Genomic DNA, 26337 nt, shown 5'->3' with positions numbered 1-26337 from the left:
CCAGTCACAAGGATCAGTATCAGGGATGATTAAGCAGTTTTTTAAAATGATTGACTCTCCCTTTTTTTTTTTTTTTTTTTTTTTTTTTTTTCATCAGTTGTCATGCAGTAGGTGGCATTATGCAACTTCAAGCGGGCCATCCGTCTTAAAAAGGGGACATTGGATGCCCCTTTTATAAGATATAAAATAAGTCTCTGATGTCCCCAGAGTGTGAATGTTAAGTTTTAGCTCAAAATACCCCACAGATCATTTTTATACCATGTTAAAAATGCACAGTTTTTGTGTGTGTCCCTTTAAATGCAAATAAGCTGTGAAGAGTCGAATACCCCAACATTAAAGACTGGATTGTGGAGAACCTCACACAGTGAGTAGAATTCTTAAAGATCGATCAATACCAACTGTTTGTCCAACTTCATATTCAGAACATGCTAGTACCGCACATTATATTTTGTGAAGGTATGCAAATTGACTTTGTGAATGTTCTTGTTAGCACGCTGTACGGCTAAAGTTACCATTGTCTCTGACTGTATTCACAGATATCAGATCTATTTCATCAGTTTTGTTTATTTTTAAGAAGTAATACAAGTGTGCTTCTGAATTGTACAGGTGGTGAGCATGTTCAGGTTAAAAAAAATAACAAGCTCTGGTCTCTGTGAATACAGTTAGAGACAATGCTAACTTTAGCCACATTAGCACATTCAGAAAGGAGATTTGCAAAAACAGACATTATAAAGTGCGATACTTGCGTGTTCTGGATATGAAGTTGGATCATGAAGAGTTGGTATTGATCCATCTTTGAGAAGCAACCCTCGTTTGCAAAGCAGTCCAGAGTACAATGATATTCAAACATATTCAAATTTAGCTCATTTCTTGGGCACATTCCCTTCACAAATGAAATGAATCCACTCCATCCACGGTGGCTCAGATGCCGGGAGTTTATTATTACAGCCAAAAACAACAGTTATAATGTTTAAATAGCTGAGATATTTTATGACTAGCTGCTCTAGTGAGGGTATAAACATGGCGGACTGTGTGCGGCGCACTCCAGGTGGGATCTATGCTAACAGGGCAGAGATTGTCACCAAAGGGCTGGGCTTTTCCCTACAATGACATCATTGTAGGGAGAAAACTGGAACAGCGTGTTTCTAGACACTGCTTCTGATTTATGGGTATTATAAAAAAAAAAAAGAGTGGGTGGATTTTTATGATTATAGGGTGGTTGGTTACACACATTAATGTTCAAACACCATGTAAAAGTGAATTTTGCTTCTGATGTCCCCTTTAAAAGGAAAAGAAGAATCTCGAATCTGCTTGCATGAATGAGGTCTGTTCTTACGTGACAGACAGAAAGACACATTCAGGCTTCCTTGTTTAGCAAACAAATCACTTGAAAGTCATTTATTTAGAATCTGAAATGTCTTTGCCATAATGAGTTGCCGTTGGTTATGTCAGGGGGGTAACTTGACTGATACTGCGAGCTTCATGCTTTCTAATCTTACAAAAAAAAACCTGACATATCACATGGTCCTAAGTATTCAGACCCTTTGCTGTGACACTCATCTATTTAACTCAGGTGCTGTCCATTTCTTCTGATCATCCTTGAGATGGTTCTACACCTTCATTTGAGTCCAGCTGTGTTTGATTATACTGATTGGACTTGATTAGGAAAGCCACACATCTGTCTATATAAGACCTTACAGCTCACAGTGCATGTCAGAGCAAATGAGAATCATGAGGTCAAAGGAACTGCCTGAAGAGCTCAGAGACAGAATTGTGGCAAGGCACAGATCTGGCCAAGGTTACAAAAAAATTTCTGCTGCACTTAAGGTTCCTAAGAGCACAGTGGCCTCCATAATCCTTAAATGGAAGACGTTTGGGACAACCAGAACCCTTCCTAGAGCTGGCCGTCCGGCCAAACTGAGCTATCGGGGGAGAAGAGCCTTGGTGAGAGAGGTAAAGAAGAACCCAAAGATCACTGTGGCTGAGCTCCAGACATGAAGTCGGGAGATGGGAGAAAGTTGTAGAAAGTCAACCATCACTGCAGCCCTCCACCAGTCGGGGCTTTATGGTAGAGTGGCCCGACGGAAGCCTCTCCTCAGTGCAAGACACATGAAAGCCTGCATGGAGTTTGCCAAGATGGTGAGAAATAAGATGAGACCAAGATAGAACTTTTTGGCCTTAATTCTAAGCGTTATGTGTGGAGAAAACCAGGCACTGCTCATCACCTGTCCAATACAGTCCCAACAGTGAAGCATGGTGGTGGCAGCATCATGCTGTGGGGGTGTTTTTCAGCTGCAGGGACAGGACGACTGGTTGCAATCGAGGGAAAGATGAATGCGGCCAAGTACAGGGATATCCTGGATGAAAACCTTCTCCAGAGTGCTCAGGACCTCAGACTGGGCTGAAGGTTTACCTTCCAACAAGACAATGACCCTAAGCACACAGCTAAAATAACGAAGGAGTGGCTTCACAACAACTCTGTGACTGTTCTGGAATGGCCCAGCCAGAGCCCTGACTTAAACCTAATTGAGCATCTCTGGAGAGACCTAAAAATGCCTGTCCACCAACGTTTACCATCCAACCTGGCAGAACTGGAGAGGATCTGCAAGGAGGAATGGCAGAGGATCCCCAAATCCAGGTGTGAAAAACTTGTTGCATCTTTCCCAAAAAGACTCATGGCTGTATTAGATCAAAAGGGTGCTTCTACTAAATACTGAGCAAAGGGTCTGAATACTTAGGACCATGTGATATTTCAGTTTTTCTTTTTTAATAAATCTGCAAAAATGTCAACAATTCTGTGTTTTTCTGTCAATATGGGGTGCTGTGTGTACATTAATGAGGAAAAAAAAAAGAACTTAAATGATTTTAGCAAATGGCTGCAATATAACAGAGTGAAAAATTTAAGGGGGTCTGAATACTTTCCGTACCCACTGTGTATATATATATATATATATATATATATATATATATATATATATATATATATGCTCTATACCATATAAAATCAAAACTATTTTATTAATTTCAAATTATTTTATTATTAATTATATTATTTATTAATTAAATCTATTTTCTTTTCTGCAATTATGTTCTTATATTAGATTTTTTTTTCAGTGTTGTTACAATAGGCTACTTAGAGTTTGAATTATTTTATAAAAAATTAAATAAAAAAACTTTTTAGCAAATCAGTTAACATCACATATTGTAAATTGTGGATGTCCTCAGAGTTTGGAGTTTATGCCTCTAACTATGTTGCATTAGAAGGATTCTGTGTGCACATGGAAGACAAACAGCATGTATGTGTAAGTTTGTCTGTCAGTGAGAGCACTAATGTGTTTGTGTGTGTTTGCGTATGCAGAGCATTAACAAGTGTGTGGGCTAGCCATCCTCCCCCAGTGCGAGAGATTCACAATGGATTTTTTTTCTCGCAAGCAGACCCACGGCGGAACTCAAACAGTACCCCACCCCCCAAATAGTTATGCTTGTGGTGAACAATTATACAAGCATAACCTGCCTCTTTAATTTAGGGTTTTCAAGATGCAAAGGGACTGTCAAGGATGTTAAATTACCATTGGCTTTCCGTTTAAGGCAAAGCTGAAGTGCTGGTGATTAGAAACCCTAGAAGAATAGGACAGACATTTCTTTACTAACAGCAGCTTCTAGAAGAAAAGGGAAAAAGAAAAAAAAAAAACACTGTGGCTTTGTTTAGATAAGAAAAGGTTTGCAGATATAGGAAGAGAAAGGATATGGATGGGTTTGTCTTGGGCAAACCAGCAAAGAGTATTGAGTAAAAGAGGAAACCAGCCTTTTGAAATTTCAAACAACAATAAAATACTGCACTAAGCGGCATTAACCTGAAAGGAATTCTATTGTATAGAGTAATAATTGTTCTTTCAGTTTTTGTAGTTGTTGGAAATACTGTAAATGTACTGTAAATGCTGGCAGAAACCCAAAATGACAATGGCACAGCTTTATTCTGAAGAGTGTACCCTGCAATCTGCCAACCTGACATCTGACAGCTATCTCTCCGGTTTGTTCTGGCAGGGTCATAATTGAAACAGCTCCTTTGCAATTAAGACCTTACAAAAAAAAAAAAAAAAACCCAAGCTGAGCAACTCCAGCTCTAATGAATATACAGCTGTCTGGCATGATTATATGAGCACTGAGAGATAATTAATCTTGCTTGCTGTCTCCCTGTCTATTATTCCACCCTCGTGTTACCAGACCTCTTTCATTTATCCATGGCATGAAGAGCAAGATACGGGACTTAGATAACTGAACATGTGAGACGACAACTCGTAGCATATTGTAGATATTTGATTATTTTCTACCCCTTTCTATTTAAATACTATTTAACAAGCCTTGTAGAAATTATTTCAAATACAACCTTTTACACATACAGCTGTACAAGCCAATGGGTTGTCCTTCCCCATTTTATTTTATTTATTTATTTATTTCATTTTCATTTATATATATATATATATATATATATATATATATATATATATATATATATATATATAGGGATGCCAATCAATTATTTTTAAGTATGCAAATTAATTAACTGAATTAATATATCAATATTTGGTGAGAAAGTAAAGATAAACATTTTGTTATTTTGAATTTTGTAATTTATTTATTCATTCTATTTTGCTTTTTACTTGGTGCATGAATTGCTATTATATAAGAATATATATTCTTATTGAAGATATTCACCTTTCAGTGAATCACATAATTAATATTCATGACCCAAGCTGTGCCTGAATATAAATTTTTATATTATGTCATAATTGTCACAATGTTTTAGGCCTAATTATGAAACATTTATGACAAAAATGCTAAAATGATGCTTCTTTACACATTCTAATGGTATCTCAAATGAGTGTATCCGTAGCAACTAGGCATTTAAAATGGTGTCATACTTGTGAAGAGAGCTTGATGAGATTTATAATGTGCCCTTTTCAGATCATTCTTACACCCCTGTAATGATTTTATAACTCAGATTAGTAGTCTTAACACATTTCCATATGTGTCCATTACCTATATGATAGGATGATTGAGCATTGCAGAACATTGAGCTGCTACTTTAAAGGGTTAGTTCACCAAATGAAATTTCTGTCATAAAGTACTCACCCTCATGTCGTTCCAAACCCATAAGACCTTCATTCATCTTCAGAACACAAATTAGGATATTTTTGATGGAATCCAAGGTTTTTTTTTTTCTCCAATAGAAAGTGACGGAATTACCACATTCAAGGTCCAGAGAAGTGTAAAGACATCATTAAAATGGTCAATGTGACTACAGTGGTTCAACCTTAATGTTATGAAGCGACAAGAATACTTTTTGTGTGCAAAAACAAAACAAAAATAACGACTTTATTATTTTTAATGAAAATGTGCACTATTTTTTGGCAGAATTACATCCTTTGTGTTTAAAATCCAGGTTTAGTCATTGTTCTGGAAATTGCTTACTTTTTGTTCCTAATCATCTGCATTCATTTATGAAGGAACATTCACTTTTAATGTAACTTTTCATTTTTTCTTATCCTGACTGTTATTTTATCTGAACCGCTTGTGGTGTTGTTTCAATTGATGTGTAAAGATTTCCCCTTGATAAAACTGTAACACCACTGTACACAATGCTTGTTAAAGAAGCAATACGCTCGAAATTATTATGTTGTCTTTGCAGTTGGTGAATTACAAGTATGTTCATCTTTGTCTCAAAAGCTATTACTTAATACTCCTTCAGTTCAATTGTAAATATTTCATAAAATAAGACACTTGTGTTTGGCTGAGAAGTGAAATACAATCTTGAGGCAGGAACAGTTTAAATAGTTTGATTGCATCACATTAGAACTACTATTATTGTATTTTCGGCAAAGAAAAAAATTTATTTTGCTTCTTTTAAATATTATATATTATATACATTTGCTTAAGGCAGATTTTTTTTTTTCTTTTCTAAGGCATGTTTATAAAAGCTACTTAAATGTCCTAAATGAGGCCTAATCCTGGCTTAATCTAAGCCCTGTCTGTGAAACCAGATTTTATGTATCTTACTATTTATTTTATTTTCTTAAATTCAAAAATATACCTAAAGTCTTGCCTCAAGCTCACAGCTGATTGGGCTGATTGGTTTAATAGTTGAAGATTCTGAGGTGGCAAGCAACTTTGACGAATCCAGTGTAGAAAAGCGTCAAGCTGTGCAACATCAGTCGCTTCCAAAAGTGTGACAATTCAGTCAAAATCCAAAGACACTTCAGTTGATGTTCATGCAAACGTTTTCTTTTTTTCTGTCAGATCAAGAGCGAATCGGAAAAGACTCGTCCTATGAGCAAGAAGGAAAGGTGATGTTCGTGATTGATGCAGTGTACGCAATGGCGCACGCCCTCCACAACATGCACAAAGACCTGTGCCCTGGCAAGGTGGGACTCTGCTCCAAAATGGACCCTGTTGATGGAGCCCTCCTGCTAAAGTACATCCGCAATGTCAAGATTTCAGGTAAGCGGTTTACCTTCCGCATTACCGCTCTTCTGTTCGTCCTTTGACAGACCTACCAGTACAGAGCAAACATCTGTTTATGGGTGCTTAAGAAATGGGATTTTTGCATAATTATCCCTCTGACGGTGAATTAAAGTTTCTTCATTGCAGCATAACAATTTTAAAACGGCTCTCTCACAGGAGACGTTTTTGAAAACTGTCCAAAATCCTTTTTATAAAGCCCCACCCTGGCCATAAATTGTCAACAATTGGTTTTACGAAGATTAGCTGCTGGAATGGATTAGAGTTGTGAGAAACAACAGAAGCCCTGAGGAACGACAGACTGCTCCCCAGAAAAGTATTTTGATATGTGCTTAACGTACCCAAGCCAAGGTTCCTCCTGAGCCATGTATGTGTTAATTAAAGCAGTTTGCAGTGGGCTCACAACACCCTTTGGACATGTTCTTCCTGGACTATCAATGGCAGTATGACTAATTAATTTACTGAGTATTCACAATTACTCAGAGGACCATGATGATGTGGCCTACAGTTCTGAAGTGTAACCGGCTAATAGAATATGACTTTCGGGGGTCATTTTTGTTTTTTCAACTGGGTCAACTGTTATGCAGATTGATCTGTCACATGGTTCTCTGACCAAGTGCCCTTCAATCATTAGTGCATTTGATTGAATGATTCTCTACTGAGCTTTTTACTGAGTCAATAGCATCTGCTTTTGAATAGGCCATGACGTTTTTCCAGCAGAAAACATGCAGATCTAATTGAATTAATGAAGTGCCTGACAATTACCGCAGTAGTTAGATGTTAGCTCAGAATATAAACACTTGATTGGGGAGTTCTTTGGGGACCAGTTGAGAACTGATGTTTTAATGAATTATACTCGGTGGTCGAACTGAGCCAGTAATCGGTAACTGCAATTCTGCGCTGTTCACATTTATGCGTGACTTAGTATTGTTGTTTTTAAGGTTTGATCTCTTTAGCTTTGGTATTTTTTGTAGCCTATTCTGTCCATTTATATATAAAGCAAAGGTCTGACTGACACGTTCAACCACCAAGCACACTTTGGTTGATTTTATGTGAGTAAAAGACATCAAAAGTGGTCTTTCTTTAAAAGATTTCAAATCCAGTGAGTAGCTTTTTCCTTTCAAAATGAAGTATATACAGTACTGTTTGAAAAGTGTGGGGTTTGTTTTTGAAATAAGTCTCTTATAATCACCAATATTTTCTATTTTAATATCTTATAAAATGTAATTTACTTACTGTGATGGCAAAGCTGAATTTTCAGCAGCGATTATTAGTCTTCAGTGTCACATGATCCTTCAGAAATCATTCAAATAGGCTGATTTGTTGCTCAAGAAATATTTCAAGTAACATGTTGAAAACAGCTGCTTAATGTTTTGTTTTTGTGATAAGGATTCTGATGAATAGAAAGTTCACAAGAACAGCATTTATTTGAAATAACCCTATATATATATATATATATAGGGTTATTTCAAATAAATGCTGTTCTTGGATATATATATATATATATATATATATATATATATATATATATATATATATATATATATATATATATATATATATATATATATATATATATATGGTTATTTCAAAGTATAGCATAAATTATGCTAATATTGTTATTTTTTCAGTTGAAAGATTCTCTACAAGCACTTCTATCTTATACTTCTAACCCTATTTACTGCAAATCAACAGCTTTTGTATTACCAAAGTCCCTGTAAGACAAGTCATTTCACTCGGCGACCATTTGAAACGCCTCTTGGGCATCCTGGGCATCATGCAGCTCCTATCTCTTTGAATGGGGAAACATCAAATTCTCCAAAACCTTACGATTAAATTTCATATTTGAAATCACCAATCAAATCAAACAACAACATAACAATCTCATAATTTGTTTTCCAAATGCTCGAATCATGACAAAAAAAAAACGGTATTTTTCAGGCTGGATCAAGCTAATGCGCATGCGCAGATGTAAATGCGCATCTCCAGTGACGTGATGACTTTACCAGTCGGTGATTGGCTCTTATTTTTTAGAAGGCGGGACTTATTCCGCCATATTGCGCATTACACTTTCTCCCATTCAAAACAATACGAGTGACATGTCTTGTGTTATTCTATAGTCTTTGGTATTACCAAACCGAAATGAGGCACAGGAGATGCGCATTTACGTCTGCGCATGCGCATTAGCTTGATCCAGCCTGAAAAATACCGGGTTTTTTTGTCATGATTTGAGCATTTGGAAAACAAATTATGAGACAGTTGTTGTTTGATTTGATTGGTGATTTCAAATATGAAATTTAATCGTAAGGTTGTTGAACAGTTTTGGAGAATTTGATGTTTCCCCATTCAAAGAGATAGGAGCTGCATGATGCCCAGGATGCCCGAGAGGCGTTTCAAAGATGGCCGCCGAGTGAAATGACTTGTCTTAAAGGGACTTTGGTATTACTCAGTGTCATTCTATTTCTGTTAATGAACAGATCTATTTCAAGTAACATGTTGAAAACAGGTGCTTAATGTTTTGTTTTTTGTGATAAGGATTCTGATGAATAGAAAGTTCACAAGAACAGCATTTATTTGAAATTACCCTATATATATATATATATATATATATATATATATATATATATATATATATATATATATATATATATATATATATATAGGGTTATTTCAAGCATAAATTATGCTATAAATTAACATTATTATTTTTTTTCAGTTGAAAGAGGCTCTACAAGTACTTCTATCTTACACTTCTAACCCTATTTACTGCAAATCAACAGCTTTTATATTACTCAGTGTCATTCTATTTCTGTTAATGAACAGATATGTTGATAATTATGAGAGTGCTCAGAATGCAATCAGTGTGCAACACTTCTCCTGCCAGTTCAGAAGTGGTCATGGCAGACGTTAGCAGCAGCTGAGCTGAGATCCAGTGTCTGGCAGCGATTTACTGCTATATAACCATGGGCTTGATGAGAGGGACAGTTTTGAAACAGCTTTGGCTACACACAGCAGGTCTCAAATCTCGCAAAACTGTCTAGTAACTCCGCATTGCTTGTTTCCAGCGCTACTTTCCACACCCCGTTCTCCTCTCTTGAACCGACTTTGAGTGAGGTTAGTTAGAGACTTCAATAGTCTGAGATTGAACGAGGCGGCCCCATCACTTTTCTCTCAGTGCAGTCTTCACTCTTGTCCAGAATGGTTTCTTCTTTGTAAGTCTACTGAGTGTGATGGCCTTTAAACTGCTGGCTTTGCTCCCAAAGCTCAAATTGCAGGTTTCCTCCACATTGTCTTTTTTAACATCATAAATTACTGCCAAAATGGGTTTTAAAGTTCTGCTGATGGCTGGTAGAAAATTACACTTAAATTTTCAGTTTCATTAAGATGAAGTTTACAAGCTTACATTTACTTTGAATCCTGGATATAACTACTTCTATCTATCTGTCTATCTATCTATCTATCTATCTATCTATCTATCTATCTATCTATCTGCTAGTCGTCTGTCATTCTTAAACGTTAATATCTTGGTAGTATAATTTTCAATACTCTTTAGGACAAAAACTTATTGTGATGCTGACAGCGCCATGTGTCTTCTCGGATGAATATTTTGGTTGGAGAAGGATCTCTTGGCTGAGTGGTAAGCCTTCTCTCTGGAGGTGGAAGTCTACCTGTGTTTCTCCCTGATTCCATTGTTTGAAGTGCTGTACAGTGTCTCATCAAATGAACCTCAGAGGGAAACTCTCAACCCTTTGATGCTGTGGAGTACACTCACGGCTCTAATAAGGATATATGTCTGGGGACAGTTCACTGTTTAGTGCTATCTTCCTGGTAGAGTCAGAGCCCTATGCTGCATGATAAATAAATGTTAATACATAATGCTAGTTTTGCTCTACTACATTTTTTCAGTATCACCATCACGCAACCAGAAAGTTGCCATTTAATAAAGTGTTTTTAGTGCATGCTGTTGCTTGGGTCTTTTAGGTGGTTGCTAGAGTGTTCTGGATAATTGCCAGGTCATTCCTATGTGGTTTGTATTGTGTTCTAGATGGTTACATGCTGTTGCTAGGTTGTTTTGGGTGGTTGCTAGGGCATTGCTTGGTGGTTGCTATTGTGTTCTGGATAGTTGCCAGGTCATTGCTATTTGGTTTGTATGGTGCTCTGGATGGTTACAATTATAAGACATTTTGGGTGGTTGCAAGAACTGGGTGCTTGCTAAGTCCTTGCTTAGGGTGTTCTAGGTGACTGCTAGAGTGTTCTGGGTGGTTGCTAGGTCCTTGCTAAGTGGTGATAGGATGTTCTGGGAGATTGCTAGGGTGTTCTGGATGGCTGCTAGCCAGGGCAATGCTACATTATTCCTAGCTCAAGGAAAAATAGCTCACCCCTATCTTTAAATAAATCCCACCTTCAGTGTAAGCCAATTTTTCCCCACCTGTTTTATTGTTTGTGAGGTAAAAATCTTACATTTTATGATCAGATGCATAATATCACAACTACTGCCCACAAGATTTGAGCCATCACTCATGTCCAGTTGCACAAATGTGTAGGACAAGTTGTGCACTGATTAGGGTTGGGAATCAAAAATTCCAATTCTGGAATCAGATTCGGTCAGGAATCATGTATAATCATACTTGTTATAAAGTTAAAAATTCGAATCCTCTTATCGATTTCTTTGTGTACATTTTATGTGATTTTTAAACTATTAAAGTGCAATAAGACTTGTGTTTTCTGTGGTGTGCACACATCCAAAGCACACAGAAAGCTGCCTTTCAGTGCGCAAATAATGAAATGAGTTATTTATCAATACAAATACACACAAAATTGTCAAAATATCCTAATAAACACAGTCGGTTTTGTCTTAAGTGAACAGTTGAGAAAGAAAACACAGTATATTGGACCTCTGCATTCAGTCTTAAAGTGACAGCAGCATAATAATCCTACTGCCGTCTGTGTAATTAACGATAATCAAACAATGAAAGACAAAGAGAAAATTAACTCGCTGATCTTGACTGAATAACTTTTGTCACTTTATTAGGCTAGGCTAGTTGTTTTTTGCTGTGGTATTTTTTGTTAAAACAATTGGCAAAAGTTTGTGTGTTTTTTTTTTTTTTTTTGCCTGTTGATTTATGTTCATGGTATACAGCTGCAATGAAAAGTTTTGCAAAAATAAATGTGAATTTTTTTATTTTTTTATTTATTTATTTTTTACCTTATTGGAATCAAAACTAGGAATCTATAAGAATCTGAATCGGAATTGCTAAAATTCAAACGATACCCAATCCTGGCGCTGATGTTTGGTATTTGAGTAAGTAACTTAGTGCTTACTGTGGGAATCTCTATCATTTCATGTGCACTCTCTTGTTTTGATGAATATTTTGTCTTTATGAAATTCTCATAATCCTTTACATATGTCTGCATTATATGGTGTGCTGCACCGCCACCAAGCATAGCTGTAAAAAATCGTAATTCCTTAATCCCGAGCGGTTGACTCATCAGAGTTTGAAATAAGCCTCTCGCAGCTTCCAAGCCTGCACAAAGAAGAATGGATATTCATCAACAGAAATCCACCATTGCTGATAATCAGCCTTAGATTTCAGTGAGAATTTCATGTGGATTGTGCCTTAGAATAGTTATAACCCAAACACAAGTAGTGAAAACACAATTTGCTATTGCTATTGTTCCGTAGACTCGGCTGCACAGGGTCCAGGGAATTAAGTTGGACACGGTCAGGTGCTTGGAATACAGATAGCTTAACCAAAACTTTAAAGCCTGAGACAGCAGGGTTTTCCACAGAATAAGGCACCTAATCTAAAATGCATCATGGGATGCAGCACCATTGTTATCCTGTCCACCTCGCCTGCCTCCTTCCATAAGCTATTGCTCTGGCAAAATAGAAATTGCACTCAATGTACTTGAGGTTAGATATCTGCAAAGGGAATTTCGACTTGTTTATATGGAGCTAAATAAATATGCCCATGCATTTTATACTAAGCAGTGGTAATGCAAGGTTTTTTTTTTCTTTTTTCTATTTCGGGTTTAAATGAGGTTCTTTCTTCTCCTCTAGATACAATGCTCATAGTTATATTACAAGTAAGTGGTTTTGAAATGCTCATTTCTATGCACTATGGTGTAAATATAGCATTAAATAACCTCTAAAGCTATACATTTTGCCAAAGGTCTATTAAATTGACTGCTATAGCACATTCAGCCCAGTTTAAACATATTGCATTTTCCAGCTCACCATCAATCTCAGCTGAGTTTTGTTCACAGATTTTGGACACTGATCTGGATATGTCTGCACATGAGCGGTTGCTCATTAATGTGAAGGTATATGGTGTTGGAACACTTTTTGCATGTCTTTAATCAGATTTCTCTGCTCTCATCTTCAGGGATAGCTGGCAATCCGGTGCAGTTCAATGAGAACGGAGATGCCCCAGGACGTTACGATATCTACCAGTACCAGATAAAGAACAAAACAGCTGAATACAAAATCATTGGCCACTGGACTGACCAACTTTACCTAAATGTAAGCATATTCAAAAAAAGTTTATTTTTATTTTTTTTTATTCACCCTCATGCCAATCCAACCCCATATTTTGTTATGATATTCTCCCGGGGAACACAAAAGTGTTTTTTTTTTTTTATCTTTATCAGTTATTGCCATACAACAACAGTAAACAGTGACAATAGCGTTCAAGCTCCAAACAGGGCAAAACATACACTATAAAAGTGTGTGTGCAAAATCTTCTGAATAGCTTTGTGTGAAAGACAGACTGAAATGAATGCCATTGTAATCTGAAGGTCAGTTGCATAGTCTTACAACTAAAGTCTACTAATTTTTTCTTAGAGACTGGTCTTAACTTTGAAAAGTCAGTTACATAAAAAGGTAGATTGGTATAATTTGAACAAGAAAAGTGAGACTGATTAGCCCTAACTAACTGATAGTTGGTCAAACAAGATCTTAACTCACAGTCTTAACATATATAATAAGTTTATGCAACCGGCCACAGGATTTAAAAATGGCACATCACATTGTACACACGTGGGAACAAATAATGCTTTACTGTCAGTGATGTTAGTATTGGTATAATTAGAAAATAAAGACTTAAATTCCGATCTCTTCCTCAAACATATGGCTTCAGAATATAGCACAAAAATCATATGGGCTTTTTTGTGTTTTTTGGAGATTTACAACTCCTGATCACTTTAAACTGTCGTTTTATGGCTGCACAATAAGAGCTGCAAAATAATTCCTCACAAAATTGTTCTTTATTGTTCCATGGGGGAAAAAACAGCATATGGGTTTGGAACGACATAAGGATGAGCAAACACTGACAGAGTTTTCACTTTTTAGTGAACTTGACGCACACATCGCTTATGAATAAGGATTGAAGTATAGCCTTGAGGAAGACAATTTAAAATTGCTCCTTTGAGATCCCAAAGAATCAATTGACAAGATTTTTCTTCAAGACTGATCCTAACTTTGTAAAGTCAGTTACAAAAAAGAGGTATATCAGTCTAATCTAAATAAGAAAAGTGAGATTGATTAGCTTTAACTAACTGCTAGTTGGTCAAATTAAATCTTAAGTCACAGGCTTAACATAGAGGCAGAATTTAAAATGGCACATCACATTGTACACATGTGAGATCAAATGATGCTTTACTGTCAGTGATGTTACTATTAATATAATATTTAGTAAATAAAGACTTAAATATCGATCTCTTCGTCAAACATACGGTTTCAGAATATAGCACACAAATCATATGGGCTTTTTTGTCCTGATCACTTTAAGCTGTCCTTTTTATGGCTGCACAATAAGAGCTGCACAAAATTTTTCTTTATTGTTCCATGGGGGAAAAAAACAGCATATGGGTTTGGAACGACATAAGGATGAGCAAACAGTGACAGAGTTTTCACTTTTTGGTGAACTTGACGCACGCATCGTTTCTGAATAAGGATTGAAGTATAGCCTTGAGGAAGACAATTTAACATTGCTCCTTTGAGATCCCCAAGAATTAATTTAATGAGTCAGTGGATGAGGAAATGAAAACACTCATTTGAGATGTTAAACATTGTTTCTTGTCTCTAACCGAGATGAATGGTAAATATGTTTTTGTGATTCAGATGCGGACGATGCAGTGGCCAGGTGGAGGGAAGCAGGTGCCGTCTTCCATCTGCAGTCAGCCCTGCAAACCCGGGTGGCGCAAGAAGATAGTTAAGGGCATTTCCTGCTGCTGGCACTGCGAGCGCTGCGACGGTTACCAGTATCAGGCTGACCTTTACACCTGCAAGATGTGCCGCTATGATTCAAGACCTAACAAGAATCACACAGGCTGCCAGCCCACTCCAATCGTGAAGCTGGAGTGGAGCTCACCGTGGGCAGTCATACCGGTCCTGATTGCTATTCTTGGCATCATAGCCACCCTTTTTGTGGTGGTCACCTTCATTCGCTACAATGACACGCCAATTGTTAAGGCATCCGGGCGTGAGCTCAGCTACGTCCTGCTTACGGGAATCTTTTTGTGTTACGCTACCACTTTCTTGATGATCTCGACCCCAGATGTAGGGATCTGTTCGCTGCGGCGAATTTTCCTGGGGCTCGGAATGAGCATCAGCTATGCGGCGCTGCTCACCAAAACCAATCGGATTTATCGGATTTTCGAGCAGGGAAAAATGACTGTCAGCGCGCCACGCTTCATCAGCCCGGCTTCGCAGTTGGTAATCACGTTCAGCTTGATTTCCGTTCAGCTCCTAGGGGTGTGCATCTGGTTCGCAGTGGACCCTTCTCAATCTCTCGTTGACTTTGAGGACCAGCGCACGGCAGATCCAGAGATGGCACGTGGAGTGCTAAAGTGTGACATATCAGACTTGTCGCTCATCTGCCTTCTGGGGTACAGCATGTTGCTGATGGTGACGTGCACCGTGTATGCCATCAAGACGCGAGGGGTGCCCGAGACCTTCAATGAGGCCAAGCCCATCGGCTTCACCATGTACACCACCTGCATCATCTGGCTCGCTTTCATCCCCATTTTCTTCGGGACATCGCAGTCAACGGAAAAGGTAAGAGCAGATGAGTGAACGCAACTCCTCAAGACCTTGCGAATCAAGCGTTTTAAAGTAATGACAGCATTTACCGCCTCAGCTCCCGACAAAACATGCCATTCAGCGTGGTCCATTTTCAGCAAAAAACAGACCAGCAGGAACAAATTGACTATGTTCATTTGTGCTTTAGATCAAGCAGAGAGGTAAAAAAGACAGTTTATTTCAAAGACAAATTGAGAATCACAAGGTTTGATGTGCTACAGCGAAGAACTCACGTGGTTTCCTTCGAATATTGAAAAGGACATGTGCGGCTGAGAAAACAAAGGCACTCTCTTTTGCCCATCCAGCACTGCTCTCAAAGATAAAAGAGACTTTGAAAATAGCAAGGAGATTGAGCGTCAGCTTTTTGTAGATGATGTAATCAATTGACAAGCACCAACTGACTTAGAATGCCGAACGAAAAAAAGGCTCTGCTCTTCGTTTTGAGGCCGAATTTAAATATGCAACTACCCTGGCATTTGCTGCATTACTCATTTCAATTAGAAAACCTGAGACCTTCTGTTTCTGAAGCTTAAGATAAGGGCTTTCCGCTTTTTCAATTAGAGTTTTATTTAATTAGGGTCTCCCTTAGCAAAGCATTGAACAAGCAATTTCAGCAATACGAGTATTGTTATACTTGTTGGTAGGGAGCCATTATTGCTTTAAACTCAGTTTCCCACTGTGCCTTTTTAACCGCTGTTTGAATGACTCATTCAGATACAAGATTGTATGAACGGACTTAGGTAATTGCGTGGTGCCGGCCACGTTCACACCGTCTGTTTTTGGGATTGACAACCGCATTTACTTACAGGTATGAGTCTCGAAATGTCCCGTTCACACAGCAACTTACAGTAGCGTCTGGAACACTGTCTGTATGAACGTGCAGTGAGAGTCGAGCCCGTATTCTCTTACTAGTAACCATTACGACAGCGACCAATGTAATATTAAAGATGGCGATGTCCATAAAACTGAAAAATCTCAGCACATTTGACATGACAAGAGACCATTTGAACCACGAGTTCATCCATTCAAACTTCATTAACCAACAGCAGCAATGTAAACACACGCTAGCCGGAGTCTTTAAACGTTGTACTCGCGTTAGACTGGGTAAACCCAGCCTGATCTGCCGGCGATTTGATTTCGCCCGGCAACTCAGTCCGGAAACCCGTACATTCATTTCTACTGCTTCTGTTACACTTTTGCGGGAACCAATCACAGACTGGCTTATCCACCTTGCTCGCGATTGGCGGGTATAACACGATGGCGATAGAGATTTTCTGAGAATGTGGTTGTGAGTCCTGAAAATTTATGGGTGTGAGTTCTGTTATAGAATGCGGTTGTCATTCCCATACTGCATGTGAACGTAACCATATTAAGGACTCAAATACAGGACTGACAACCGTATTCTGCTGCTGTGTGAACGTGGCCTATGTTCTGCCTACACCTATCACAAAGAAACAAATAACTATATTTCTGCTGATCAGGGAAAATGACATAACTCTGTATCCCATGGTCTTTTTTCCATCTTTTTCCACAGCATCTGCACCATAAAAGGCTTTGGTGTGAATTTACAGTATTCCTGGCCACCAATTGACTTGTTTTCACTGTCGTTTTTACTCTTTGACCAATATAGCAATTAACGGTGATCATTTGAGTGATCGAATTGCATTCCGTCTCAAATGTATTTTGCAGTGCATTTAGAGTTTTTACGATTGGATGGCTATATGATGAGTAAAAAAGCATGAAGGAATGAAGTTATCAAATTAAAAATGTGTCTCATTCCTTTGAGCACTTGAATGATGGCTCGCTTAAATCATACAACTTAGTTTTATGTTGAATGGTAGCAATTCAGCGTGCCACTGAAGTTGTTTAAATGGGTTTTGGACATTTCTAATTGCAATGTTGTGGTTTACATTTCAGTTTTTACTTGAGCAAATGAGCAAATATGGACCTGATCTACGGATCATTCCAGTATTGCTGGCATTCAGTTTTGCAACATGCCCTGCAGCATGAATAAATTAAATATGTATTCGCTTGTTTGTTATGTACTCAGCTTTTTTTGGTGTAGAGCAAAATCTAACACTGTTTAAATGTGGCACAATATGATTTTTATACAGTAATGTAGTTATGCTTTGAATTCACAGTGACATTCAAAATCTTGTAAAATACTGATAATTTTTGACAGTGTTATACACTCAGCCTACCAACCCCCTCATGGTGTAATCAGAGTTTAAATGTTGATTCTGCTCTGTACATCTTAGGACTGAAGAAAAAGTTTCAGCAATTAGCTTTGCATTGAAAATAAAGCATGCGTCATATGACACAATGTTTTCATAGGGGAATTAACATATCAAAACAAGAGCACCTAACAATCATCCAGGCTGGCAAGCACAATAAAGCCTGGCGAGTCAGAGATGACATGTCTTTTTAGAGCAATTAAATGCCTCACTTCCTCCTGGCCTGTGATTTACCTTATCTCTCTGCCTGTGCACTTGTCACACGATTTCTGCCAGACACCTCATCAGCATGCCGGCTCCATCAGTTGTTTGTCATCTTATGTCAAAGTGAATAATGAATGTCTTTGGAAGCTTTCTGGAGCATTTGAATGTGGGCAGCTGGTCTTGTCCCCGCTGAATTTGATCAGCCTGTCAAATGATTAATCGCGAGGTCATCTTATTGTGGTTTAACCAAAAGATTTTTTAAATGAGCTAGTCTGGCAGGTAGGTCTCATTGTGGTCTAAGGGCTTTATCATGCTTCCTTCCTGAATTTTGGAAGGATCCAGATGGATTTTTGATTGCTTTGTTTGGTAAACTTGAAAGCATGCCCAAATTCTGACCATTGAAAAAAAAGCCTAAGCCTGTCTGTCTATAGCAAAACTGTCAAGAAGAGAACATTTTCTGCACCTAAAAAACAAAACTGTGGATTATAATAAATAAAAAAGCAAAAAAAATTAATGCAGTTTTTTTTTTTTTTCTATCCATAATATATTTAGTTCTGGCAAAACCTGTAACACTCTGTGAAAACATTAGAAAACTTTCTGAACCTAAAATGAAAATTCTGTCATTACTTACTCGCACAGTGCATGACAGCTCCCAAAGCTCCAAAAAAGACCATAAATGTAATGTAAAAGTGGCCCAAATGACTCATAATTCCAAGCATTATGAAGTCATACAATAGCTTTTGTTTGTTGAATAAAAAAAACTAACATTTAAATTAAATTAAATTAAAATTAAATCTGTTGAAAATCTATTTTAATCTGTTCATACGTGCTTTGAAACATACATGAAATATGTAGGGCCCTATGAAATCCATTTTATTTTTTCTCAGATTCTTTATTTTCTGTTAATTGTTTTTGTTTTTTTTAAATAAAGTTTAATCAAATTTTAGCAATTAAAATTAATGTCTAATTCATTGAAATAATGAAACTAACAATTTAATAAATGTTTAACGAAAATAACATTTTTAGGTTCCTATTAAATCTCTTTTATTGTTTGCCAAATTTCAACCCCCCCAAAAAACAAAACAAAACAATTTTCCCCAAAAATAAAAAAAAATGTGTGAATTGTTCTTTTACTTTTTAGCAATGCATTCATAGAGTATGCCATTTTGTTGGCACAGCCTATCAGGAGATAATATGGACATGACATTTTTGCATTTTATTTTTCATTTTAAATTCAAAACTTCACATTGATGTAAATGTGCCAGATTTTGCGAAGATGATTGGACTCATTCTGAAGTTGATGTCTAAGCAAAATGTACAAATCCTTCTTTCTGATGCTTGATGGTATCACAACCCCTCACATGTTGGTTTTGAAGAAGCTTGATAATATCTTAAGTCTACTGTCTTCTTGCCTTACATGGACCTGCTATTTGTATGCATCTCCGCCTTCTAAAACTGGAAGCTATCATTACAGTGCCATCATGTCATTAGGGTTCACTTGCAGGGGCTTTTCCTCCTTTGTGTTGCTGACAGAGTAATCACTGTCTCTTTCTGAGCGAGGTCAACATCTCTTTTTTACATGCAGGTGCGCGTCAATGATGTGACAGGTGTGGTAGCGGGGGGCCCTGACCCCTGTTAAATGTCAGTTTCTTTGACATTCCTGTTATTGAACTCTTTCAGTCTGTCATTCATTTGCTGTCACCTAAATGAGCACCTTGTAAAGTCAGATGCATGAGAGCTTTTTTCCTGAAATATTAAAAAACAGCTTCTCACGGATAGAATTTAATGCAAGTTTTACACCGTAAGCCTGGTACTATCTGCTATGAATTAAAATAAAGGAATATGCAGTCATAACAGTATTACAGAATAATAGAAAAGAAATAAAACATTTACTTTATTTAGTGGCCAGTGCTCAAAGCATAAACATGTAAATCGGTTTCCTATCACCCAGTCAGGCATTGCTCAGCTGAACAGGTAGTCCCGCTCTCAAACACACACCATTGGTTGAGTCAGAAGTTCATAGGCTCGGCAGTTTAATCATGCAGAGCAATATTTTGAAAGCATCGCTGAGCTGCAGTTTTTACACCCCTCGGGTAATCAACCTACAAATTGCTTGCTTACAGTTAGTTGTCTCTGCGCAGTAACATGGAATAGAAGAAAGTTGATTAACATAGTGACAAATAGAATGAATTCATTACAACATTCATGGATGACATGGATGCATGATAGATGAAGTTTCAAGTTTTCATGTGGAACGTTCCAATTTTCACTCCATCAAGCCTTGCTTTGATTGGATGAGATACTGGAACAGAGATGGGCGTCATCAATTCCGAAGTGCCGCAGCCCTGCAGAGTTTAGCTGCAACCCTAATAAAACACACCTGAACAAGCTAATCCATGTCTTCAGGATTACTAAGGCCAGAGGTGGGCTGTGTCCAAAATCACCCCCCATACCCTCATCCACTATTCCCTACATTTGTCCAATAATATAGTTGACTTGAGGCAGTGAACGAAAACGAGTGAGCAAATTCAAACACTGAGTGTGCCGCTTTTTTATAGTTTGTGCTTGCGGTTTAATAATTATTTGAAACTTTGCAAACTGGCAGCTCCAGTGGTAAGATGAAAGGATCTTGAACTCTGTCATGGAAACTATGTATAAACCTTAAAGGGTTAGTTCACCCAAAAATGAAAATTCTGTCATTAATTACTCACCCTCATGTCGTTCCTCACCCGTAATACCTTCATTCAACTTCGGAACACAAATTAAGGTATTTTTGATAAAATCCAATGGCTCAGTGAGGCCTCTAATGCCAGAAAGATAATTAAAGAAAGCTAAAACTGTCAATGTGACTACAGTGGTTCAACCTTACTGTTATGAAGTGACGAGAATACTTTTTGTGCGCCAAAAAACCAAAATAATGACTTTATTCAACAATATCTAGTTAAAGGCGATTTCAAAACACTGCTTCATGAAGCTTCAAAGCTTTACGAATCAGTGTTTTAAATGCGTCTTTAGTAGCTTTCTGGGCATTGAAAGTGTTAATTATCTTGCTGTCAATGGAGACCTTACTGAGCCAGCAGATTTTATCAAAAATATCTTAATTTGTGTTCAGAAGATGAACAAAGGTCTTATGCTGCGTTCACACCAAACCCGAATAGAGCGTCAAATTCGCGTCTACCGCGTCTAGTTTGCCGCTTAAACATTTTGAATGCATTCGCGCATCTAGAGCGAAGTAGACGTGCGTAAAAAACAAGCGTTTGAAGCGAAATTGATGTGCGCCCGAGGCGAAATCCGCTTCTTGTGGGAGGGGAAAGTGCTAGGCGGTTGTCTGTTTGCAAGATGGCTGATGTTGATCGTGCGTTCATCGAGAGAGCTACCGCTTTGTATTCGCGGGTTGATAAACGTGTACGTGACTCAAAAGTGAAATGTGTATTTACAACTTACCAGGTTGCCCAATCTCCTCACCGACACTCTTCCAAGCGAGGTCCTTTTTATTCCTGTCTCTATCCACCTGTTTCCGCGGGGCGCTACTGTAAAAGAGAACGTGGGTACAACTTCCGGTGAGGCGGCGGAAGTAGCATACCAATGGTATTTAGTGTGCTAATTAGCGAAGAGGCTAAGTGTTTTTTGGATCATTGTTTACTTTGCAAAGTTGCAAATCTTTATGAGAGATGTCGTTACGGCGCTCAGGGACAACATTTCAGTTTAGTACATTTATTAGTTAATAATATCACAATACAATAAACGGTTTTCAGGCCCTTAATTGCCCTTTACTTTACTGACCTTCCACAAAAGCGCTGCTGCATGACTAGAGCATCCTGACCCTGCAATACATGAACAACCTGCTGTCTTTTCTTCACCTGTCACTGATGCACCAAAGCCATATGATGTGATATTTTACTCCAAACGTATCGTGCGTGCCAGAGCCAGTCGCGTTTCCACTGTCATATATGCGATGCTAAAGGCTACTGATGTTAACCATTGCGATTAATATACACGTTTATGGAAAATATCAGAGACTGCTTGAGGAACGAAGACAATTCTTATATGATTATAATCGTGTATTTATTTAGTTTAATGTTTTATCTGTCTCTTCCCTGTGCCTGTTGATTCCTGACAAATGCATATCTTTCACAGATTCACACACTCCGGTTAACTCGTATAACTCATAACTCCTGTTGTCTTCTCATGAGCTCCCTCTGTTGCTCTGGCTGAAAGGATCAGGATAGATAGACAAGAGATCGCGCAAACATCCTCGGATTGCAATCATCGCATAATTTAGAGGAAAATAAATAGAAATGCTCAGAAAAGTGACGAAAACATAGGGTATGTTATCAATATATTTCTAAATGTGTAAGCCTTTGGATTTAAAAGCCTTAGTGGAGTTGTTTTAAGCATTCTCGTGATCGTAAATAAATGGAAGCAGGCGCAACTGAATAGGTCTGTTAGATTTAGCATGATTGATCTGCACTCCTGACATAAATTAATACATTACTATTAATGTAACATTTTTTATTGTAAAACATTGTTCAAATATTGATGCTGGAATCTTAAATCTTTAAGTAAAAAACAAACGTTCGCAAGTTTGGATCGTTAAATCTTGAATGACTGTCAAATGTTGAATGAATGAGTGTCACGTCCAGCTTGTTTACTTCGAACCGGAAGACGCTCCCACGTTTGACGCAAGGCCTCATGGGGCGTAGGAAACTTGTGGATAGAAGTATGAACTTGTGTCATAAATCTCTGGGTGACTGCTCACTGATAATATCAGTCGTTCCTCCATTTTGAATTAGTGACTCTTGGCGCGCCTGCCGCCACAGCAGCAAGCAGGCTCCTGATTGGTTAACGCGGCGCGAATTTACGCCAAAGTTCAAATTTTTCAACTCGGGCGTTAGACGCGAATTCGTGTCAAATGCGTAAATGCACAAAAAGCACCATTCGCGCGAAACGCTCAATTCGCGTCTGTCATGATCATTAGTGTGAGTGCCCTATCAGCCACTAGAGGGCACTCCATCCTGGACTCTTGTTTTCACCCCGTGGACTTCATTACCCATAACGCACTGCCGGACTCATTATCTCATGATCACTTCATTACTCACAGCTGTCTTGTATTATGTTATCAGTGTCTGTCTATTTATACCCTGTTGGTTTCTGTTCTAGTCATGGAGTTTTCAGTTCACATTTCCCGGTCTGTGTTGTTTCTTGTTCCCTGTTTTTGTGCCTGTTTTTGTATGGACTGCTATTCTGGATTTTGACCCTGGCCTGTTTATGGATTCACGATATTGGATTACCCATTAAACTTACCTGCATTTGGATCTGTCTCTTGTCTCCGTGTTTGCTACCGTGACAGAAAACTCCATCACCTAAGGATCCAGCAGGATGGGAATCTTTATCACTCCTCCAACCACTGTGGAGGAACGGATGGCTCGCCTGGAGAACTTAACCACCCTGAGGCAACAGGGCAGTAAGGTGGGTGGTTTGGCACAATTATTTTGGACCCTGGCGGTAGGGTTGGGTTATAATGATGCAGTCTTAAAGGACCTTCTGAATAATTGTTTGGATGACTCGTTGCCGTGGTGGGAGATGGAGAGACTGGGTGATCTGGATTTTTGGAGGTTTGTCCATTACCTCGAACGTCGGAGTAGGAGGGCCTCACCGTGTCAACCAGGCAGTGTGCATGCTCCAGCCAGTGAATCCGTTCCAGAAGCCACAGAGGAGGTGGGCACTGAACCTCTGCTTCACCCCGGTAAAAGGAGGAGGAGGAGAAGGAAGAAGGCTCCAGCCAGTGAGTCGGCTCCAGCCAGTGAGTCGGCTCCAGCCAGTGAGTCGGCTCCAGCCAGTGAGTCCGCTCCAGCCAGTGAGTCCGCTCCAGCCAGTGAGCCCTCTCCAGAGCCCGCTCCAGTCAGTGAACCCGCTCCAGCCAGTGAGTCCGCTCCAGAGCCCGCTCCAGCCAGTGAGTCCGCTCCAGAGCCCGCTCCAGTCAGTGAGTCCGCTCCAGCCAGTGAGTCCACTCCAGAGCCCGCTCCAGTCAGTGAACCCGCTCCAGCCAGTGAGTCCACTCCAGAGCCCGCTCCAGCCAGTGAGTCCACTCCAGAGCCCGCTCCAGCCAGTGAGTCCGCTCCAGAGCCCGCTCCAGCCAGTGAGTCCGCTCCAGAGCCCGCTCCAGCCAGTGAGTCCACTCCAGAGCCCGCTCCAGCCAGTGAGTCCACTACAGAGCCCGCTCCAGCCAGTAAGTCCGCTCCAGCCAGTGAGTCCATTTTGGGTGAGCCACCGCCTCACCCTCATAAGCGGAGGAGAAGGAGGAAAAGGGCTTCCTCCATCCTACAAGGCCTGGAGACCACTCTAGAGGTTGTTCGTTGGTTCTCCAAGCGCCTTGCCCTGCCGGCGCCACCGAAGCGCCTTGCCCTGCCGGCGCCACCGAAGCGCCTTGCCCTGCCGGCGCCACCGAAGCGCCTTGCCCTGCCGGCGCCACCGAAGCGCCTTGCCCTGCCGGCGCCACCGAAGCGCCTTGCCCTGCCGGCGCCACCGAAGCGCCTTGCCCTGCCGGCGCCACCGAAGCGCCTTGCCCTGCCGGCGCCAACTAAGCGCCTTGCCCTGCCGGCGCCAACTAAGCGCCTTGCCCTGCCGGCGCCAACTAAGCGCCTTGCCCTGCCGGCGCCAACTAAGCGCCTTGCCCTGCCGGCGCCAACTAAGCGCCTTGCCCTGCCGGCGCCAACTAAGCGCCTTGCCCTGTCGGCGCCAACTAAGCGCCTTGCCCTGCCTCCTGAGCAGCCAGAGCTGGCCACGGAAACCGTCACCGAGCTGTCCGCTCTCCCTGATACGGCCACGGAGGCCGTCACCGAGCTGCCCGCTCGCCCTGATATGGCCACGAAGCACCCTTGGCTAGTCCTGCCGCCGCCGTCCAAGCCTTCTGCCCTGCCGCCGCCGTCCAAGCCTTCTGCCCTGCCGCCTCTGCCCAGGCTACCAGAACTGTTGAGACCCGCCTGGTCTGTTCCTCCAGCACCGCCCTGGCACTCAGCCAGGAATCCAGACCTGCCAGTGCCCGCCTGGTCAGTTCCTCCAGCGCCACCCTGGCACTCAGCCAGGACTCCAGAACCGCTGGAACCAGCCTGGTCAGTTCCTCCAGTGCCGCCCTGGTGTTCAGCCTGGACCCCAGACCTGCGGGAACCCGCCTGGTTAGTTCCTCCAGCGCCACCCTGGCAATCGGCCAGGACTCCAGGCCTGCTGGCGCCCGCCTGGTCAGTTCCTCCAGCACCGCCCTGGCCTTCTGTTGGGGACTCTGGACCTGGACCTGCCTGTTTTTGTATGGACTGCTATTCTGGATTTTGACCCTGGCCTGTTTATGGATTCACGATATTGGATTACCCATTAAACTTACCTGCATTTGGATCTGTCTCTTGTCTCCGTGTTTGCTACCGTGACAGCGTCATTCGCGCAAACTAGACGCGCGAATGAGGCGAATTTGCGTCTTCCGCGCTGCGCTAAACGCCTCATTCGCGCCGCGAGACCTCCAGACGCGCGTAAACGCGTCTTTACATTGACTTGACATTGAAATCATTCGCGCCAGACGCTCTATTCGCGTTTGGTGTGAACACAGCATTATGGGTGTGGAACGTTATGAGGGTGAGTAATTAATGACAGAATTTTTATTCTGGGGTGAACTAACCCTTTAATTAAACAATGTAATAATCAAATAAAGGAATTTATACCTGTATGATATTACGCTGTACCCACATTGGATCAGCAGTTTGGAAGAAGGATGAATGGATATTTCAGCTGCAGGCACCGTCTTCTGGTCAGAAGTGGGAATTAATTCGGTGTGTGGCTCTCACAGTGCATTGTGGGTATTCTCTTGCCGTTGAGCATACAGTGGTTGTACACTTGTTATTGCGGTGCATTGTAGGACTGAATGAGTGCACTCGATAAGGTGGCAATGAACACCACAAAATAAATTGCTATCCCCTCAGATAGTGCCCTATTTTAGGGTATGGGGGGCGATTTCAGGGACATTTTTTTTTTCCGGTGTAACCTCTAAAAATAGATCAATCCAAAACGAATGTTTTAGAGCAAACAAGATTAGCCGATGGGCTGTCGATTCATTAAATTATTAGCTATTTCCTCACAAAAGTGGTTTATTTCCTCCATTGACATCCATTAAAAAAATGGCCTCTTGTCTCCTTCCCTGCATACTGCAGTGTTAGCAGGTGTTACGCTTTTTTTCTGCTAAGGCTGCAGGCTTGCCTTCAAGTGGCTTTGCTAAGGCTAGAGGCAGGTGAGTTTTTTTTTTTTTTTTTTAAA

At 40.1% G+C, this 26337-nt stretch overlaps 1 protein-coding gene across 3 annotated transcripts in view; it reads left to right on the top strand.

Annotated features, from left to right (window-relative positions):
* The window catches only part of grm4 (glutamate receptor, metabotropic 4), a 217491-nt gene that overhangs the window by 168604 nt on the left and 22550 nt on the right, over positions 1-26337 (top strand). For all 3 annotated transcript variants that reach the window (XM_048198947.1, XM_048198946.1, XM_048198948.1), the window contains 3 exons: positions 6298-6498; positions 12906-13042; positions 14642-15577. In XM_048198947.1, coding sequence (XP_048054904.1) covers positions 6298-6498; positions 12906-13042; positions 14642-15577 — 1274 coding nt within the window. The remainder of the gene's footprint in view (positions 1-6297; positions 6499-12905; positions 13043-14641; positions 15578-26337) is intronic.

This window comes from Megalobrama amblycephala, linkage group LG8 (genome assembly GCF_018812025.1).
Source record: "Megalobrama amblycephala isolate DHTTF-2021 linkage group LG8, ASM1881202v1, whole genome shotgun sequence".
Classification (NCBI taxonomy): Eukaryota; Metazoa; Chordata; class Actinopteri; order Cypriniformes; family Xenocyprididae; genus Megalobrama; species Megalobrama amblycephala.
This window is presented reverse-complemented; position numbering and strand designations above follow the sequence as displayed.